The sequence below is a fragment of the Zingiber officinale genome, chromosome 11B (genome assembly GCF_018446385.1).
Source record: "Zingiber officinale cultivar Zhangliang chromosome 11B, Zo_v1.1, whole genome shotgun sequence".
In the NCBI taxonomy this organism is placed as follows: domain Eukaryota; kingdom Viridiplantae; phylum Streptophyta; class Magnoliopsida; order Zingiberales; family Zingiberaceae; genus Zingiber; species Zingiber officinale.
In genome coordinates, this window is record NC_056007.1 from 17,536,159 (window position 1) to 17,541,727 (window position 5,569).

General features: G+C 41.8%; 1 protein-coding gene across 1 annotated transcript; it reads left to right on the forward strand.

Annotated features, from left to right (window-relative positions):
• Positions 1-1,881: 1,881 nt before the first annotated feature.
• Positions 1,882-5,015, forward strand: LOC122033379 (pentatricopeptide repeat-containing protein At1g05750, chloroplastic-like). The gene has a single exon (XM_042592385.1). The coding sequence runs from the start codon at positions 2,296-2,298 to the stop codon at positions 3,814-3,816; it is 1,521 nt and encodes a 506-aa protein (XP_042448319.1). The 5' UTR covers positions 1,882-2,295; the 3' UTR covers positions 3,817-5,015.
• The last annotated feature ends 554 nt before the right edge of the window (positions 5,016-5,569 follow it).

The following is a 5,569-nucleotide window of genomic DNA, read 5'->3' on the forward strand; positions in this document are numbered from 1 at the left end:
AGAGCTTCTTTCGGCCTCATCCTAGTTATCGCGTTCTCCTTGCCAAGTCACACTAGGACTTACCTTGCCAAGACCACATGCTTGAACTTACAACCTTTGCCAAGATCACACTTTGACTTTCCGTTGTCTCGCTCCTCACCAAGACTTCCCAATTGCCTGGCTCCTCACCAGGACTTTCCACTTGCCTAGTTCCTCACCAGGACTTTCTCTTGCCTAGCTCCTCACTAGGACTTCCCGTTGCCTGGCTCCTCACCAGGACTTTCTCCTGCCTAGCTCCTCACTAGGACTTTCCTAATGCCTAACATCGAGTTAGGGCTTTCCCAGTCAAGTCTTCTGTTAACCTTGACCTACTTGACTTGTATTCTCATCAACTTGGTCAACTCTTTGACCATCTCCATAACCGGACAATTGCTCCAGCAATCTTCTTATATTGTCAAACATCAAAACTCAAATCCCGACTCAAGCTTGACTCAACTCAAGCTTAGTCAAACTGGTCAAACTTGACCTAGGAAAATTGCCCCAACAATAAATCCCCTGTGTCTGTTTTTTTAAATTAGTCTCTATTTTTTTTATTACAAGTGTTTGTTATTTAGTTGAAAATCCGAAAAAGATTAGATTTATTTTTTCAGGACAATTCACCCCTCCCCTCTTGCCGACCTCCAAAGGGACCAACAGGAGGTGCCTTGGATGAAGTTGGAGGCACCCTCAATGCTCAATAAAAGAGTTGTTCGGCCAGTAGAAGCTATACAACTTAATTACGAGCTTCAATGACTCTTCTGTTGCTTCGACTACGCTCTGCTGCTGCGCTACTACTTCGAGACATCCGAACGCTGTCTGCAGATCGACACTAATACACGAGCCCATTCAGATTCTACATTTCTACAGTGTCGGTAATGATTTAATATTCTTGTATATCTTTCATACTTGCAAAAGGAAACTATAGACTGCTATACTTTTCCATTTTTCGTACTTGTATTTGATTTTCTCTTACGGAGGTTCCGAAAGAGGTTTATAGTGGATTGCCTGTCGACACGGTCTAAGGGATTAAAGGTCTTAGAGTATGATTTGTCGAAGGCTACGAATCAAGTAAACTGCTTGTATTTTATCTCTTTGTTTGTTTCTTTTATTACTTGTTCAATCTCTATTTTCCACTACACTTTATTTTAAATTTCTACAAAGACCCTATTTTTAAAATACATGTAATTCACACCTCTTTCTCCTCATGTGCCTTGATCCTACATGTTCAAGATTGGGAGATCTAGTTCATCTTAGTTCGGTTCAATTGGATGAGATTAAAATTAAATAAAGCTTGGTTCAATAAAGAGTAGGGTTCCTCTAACCCAATCAAGGTTTCACTTGTTAATTCACCTCATAATGGATCATATCTCAAAAGCCCTCTTGCTCTTCACCTCCTAATGGCCTAATCCAAAAGCCCACTTTCTACCAAATCCAACTCCATGATGCAACTCAAATCCGGATCCACTTGAATCCCTAATGGATTCGGATCTTAAACCTATCAACCCGAAATCAATAAGAAATTCATAGTAAGAGCAACCACATCAAATTCCCTATCTTTATATCTAAAATTTAGGATAAATAACTCATTTTATTTAAATTTAGATAATCATTTTTTACTACATACTATATCAATTATTCTAAAATTTTTATTATCTTTAATTTTTTATTATTTTATTTATTTTTTATTTTTTTATTATTATATTTATGAAATGAATAGAAGAAGAAAGATGAAAAAAATAAATGAAAAAAGAGAAATTGAAAAAAAATATTATTTTATTTTTAGGATAAATATTTCATGTTTAAAAAAATTTAAAGAATGATTATTTATCAAATTTAAATTTTAAGGAATACGGCGCCGCCCTTCTCCTTTCTCATCCATTCACTGGCAGGCGGTTTCTTCTCCTCATCACCGCCGCCCGGCCACTATTTCCGCACGGGATTCCTCACCACTGTCGCCGCCCCTGCCGGATCTCATCTCATCTCCCTTTTCACTGCCGCCGCCGGATCCCATCTCATATCCCTTTTCACTGCCGCCGCCGGATCTCATCTCATCCTCACCATTGTCGCCGGTTCGTTTCCGTTTAGAGACTCGGATCCGAGTCTTCTTCGGGCAGCCACCACCAGAGTTCCCTCCCGGATTCGGGAGCCATCTTCTCCGCTCCACAGCCCTCTCCCGATTGGGAGACGGGTTGCCGCCGGCATTTCTATCCACCGGAGTTCTCAGCCGATTGGAGATCTCCACTCGCTCAGCCACCACTACCGAGGAACTCTTCCTCGATGGCTGCTCATTTTGTGACTCCGCTTCCGCTGCCTCCCTCTCCTACTCACCTCCGCCTCCCTCTCTCTCCCACCGCCTCCTCCTCCCTCCCTCCTATCCATAACTCTTCCCCTCGGGATCTGGTCTCATGGACCTCAGCCATGGCTCGCCATGCCCGCCGCGGATGCCTCCTCGACGCTTCCCACACCTTCGGCGCCATGCTTTCCGCCGGCGTCGAGCCTAATTACGTCACACTTGTCGCCCTCGTCTCCGCCTGCGCCGACTTCCCCTCTTCACCCTTTGCCCTCTCTCTCGGTCTCGCCATACATGCTCAGGCCCTAAAGCGCCGCCGTGGCCTCCTCCGAGGAGCTTTCTTCGGCACTGCCCTCACGAATATGTACGCCAAGTGCGGTAACCCACACATCGCGCGTGAGGTGTTCGACCGAATGCCTGTGCGGAACTCAGTTTCGTTCAACACCATGATCGCAGGGTATATGCGCAACAACAAGGTTGGCAGTGCGTTGTCGTTGTTTGACAGAATGCCAGAGAAAGATAAGGTTTCTTGGACCGTGGTTATCAATGGATGCGTCAAAAATGATCTGCTCGAGGAGGCATTGGATTACTTCCGAGCAATGCAGCTCCACCAGATTGACGCAGATTATGTGACAATCCTTGCGGTCATTGCAGCTTGCACTGGTTTGGGAGCTCTGAATCACGCCCTCTGGATTCATCGCTACATCAAGAACCATGGTTTGTCAGGTAATATTAGGCTGGCCAATTCCCTCATTGACATGTACTCCAAGTGCGGCTGCGTAGATTTTGCACACCAAGTGTTTGAAAGAATATTGGATAGAACCCTTGTCTCATGGAATTCAATGATTGTCTGTTTTGCGGTGAATGGTCGTAGCCGTGAGGCTATTGAGCATTTTGAATTGATGCAGAGGAAAGGATTCGAGCCTGATGGAGTCAGTTTTACAGGGCTGCTTACTGCTTGTAGCCATGCTGGTTTGGTGGATGAAGGCCTCATGTTTTATGAGACGTTGAAGAAGAGTTACAGTTTACAACCGACAGTTGAGCATTATGGTTGTTTGGTAGATTTGCTCAGTCGAGCAGGGAGGCTTGAGGAAGCGATGAGTGTTGTTGAGAGCATGCCATTCCAGCCAAATGAAGTGATCTTCTGCTCGCTTCTTGGTGCTTGCAGGGTGTACGGTCACATCGAATTGGCGGAGAGGGTAACAAAATACATGCTGCAGTTGGATCCAGAATGTGATTCGAATTACATTCTTCTCTCAAATACTTATGCTGCATTTGGGTGGTGGGATGGAGCCAGTGAAATCCGGAACATGATGAAGGCTATCGGAGTGAAGAAGACACCTGGTTTCAGCAACATTGAGATAGATTGTGAAATCCATGAGTTTGTAGCTGGAGATAAAAGCCACCCTCAATTTGATAACATTTATGCCATGCTAAACCTTCTTCACTGTGAGATGGAAATCTGTAGTTATAACCAAAAGAGTACTAAAGTTCTTACAGATGACTGATTAATTTCACGAAATTTTGCTTGTGGTTTATGTATCAGAGCAACATAGAAAGTTTGGTGGGAGTTTTGCAACTCGTCAGAGGCATCATAACTTTTGCAACTCATCAGGCTGCTTGAATTGGAAGAGTTCTATTTTGGAGTTTGGTTGAGCTAAGATGTAAGTCAGTCAGGTTGTTTGGTGTGATTCCATGGCCTGCCCAACTAGAATAGCTTCATAAAAGGGTCTCATTCATATGGTATTGTTGCGAGGGAAAATATTTAAACCCAAATTGAGCCTTTTGTAATATATGCCTTATGCGAGCCTTTTGTAAACCTGATGAATTAACTCAGTGTTGCACACCCAAGAATGTCTTCTAATATACTTCATCATCAACCTTGTACACTCTTGCCTTTGAACCAACATGGACAACTACCTTACTGTGAAATAATGCCCTTCTCTTCTTGACAATTTTTGAAATCAGAGATTCAGATCTGGTAGGAGCTTAAAGCATTGAAGATGCCACAAGTTCTAGCATTTCAGAAATCAGGTTTAGAGCTTCAAGAGTGCTGTTCAGGAATTCAAATTAGGATTCAAGGTTAACAAGGTTTCAAAAACTTGATGGCAAAAGATAACTGAATTGATCCCTGACATAGCTCCTGTTGTGCTGTTAGCAGCATTCTTCTCCAATTCTATACAAAGCTCATCTCTTCTCAGCTCCACTTCCTTATTTTTGTTATAAACTGAATCCAATGTTTTTGTTCCAATCTGAAAACATTCCCCTCGTATAGCTTTGCACACATCCTTCCAAATTGGCATACATTTGAAACAAGATCAGTCATTTCTGAAACTTAGAAAATAACTCCAAAGAATTTCAGAATTGGGGCTGAATTCTGAATTCATCTTTAAGAATTCAGGAAACTTCCTTTTTCTCTCCTTTCTGAATTTAGCCATCTTCCGGATTCAAATTAGAGATACAAATTTCATCAAGTAACTTCAATTAAGAGTGTTAATGCATGCAGCCATACCATTCTGATCTTGCTGAATTTGAGGGCCACATGATGATTGATTTGGTGCTATCGAATTCTGCATGAATTTGATTTCTGAATGTGTTTCTGTTGGTAACTAATCCTCAGGCATTCCAATTCTGATTTCAGAAGTCCAAATTCAAATCTTACATCAACTTCATACCATATTCAGAAAAATTGAATTCCTGCATTGAATCGTTTCAGAGCCTAATTCCAGAATTCTGAAAGTTTCAGAATTCAGATTCTTGAGTTTGATAGGTTTTGAATCACAGGGAAAATTGAGAGGATAACACCAAATGACATTTGAAGAATAGAACTTTATTTTGAGGTTGTCACTAATCAGAATTGCAGTTTTTTTTTTCTGTAATCTGTAATGCATTACCCTGCTTTTCCACGTCCAGGTATCACATTGTCTCCCTTGTTAATCAAGTTCACTTCATTGGTAAGAAGGTTTTGAATCTTCTCCAATGTTAGGCACTTAACTAACAAATTCTAACACTTAACTTCCAGATTTACAACTCAACCTAACTCACTGATTCAGATTTCAGCCTCCTGATTTCCAAACTGATCACAGCCCTATTTCCTGGGGTTTTCAAGAATTGAACCTTCAAAGGGGTTGAGGAAAGTTTTCAACATACATCAATGAGCCAGCAAATGTTTTCATTCAGATTCTCAATGATCAATATCTTGTAACAATCACTTGGGCACGCAACCTAAGAGAGCTAATACATTAAGTGCAGATTCCCGTT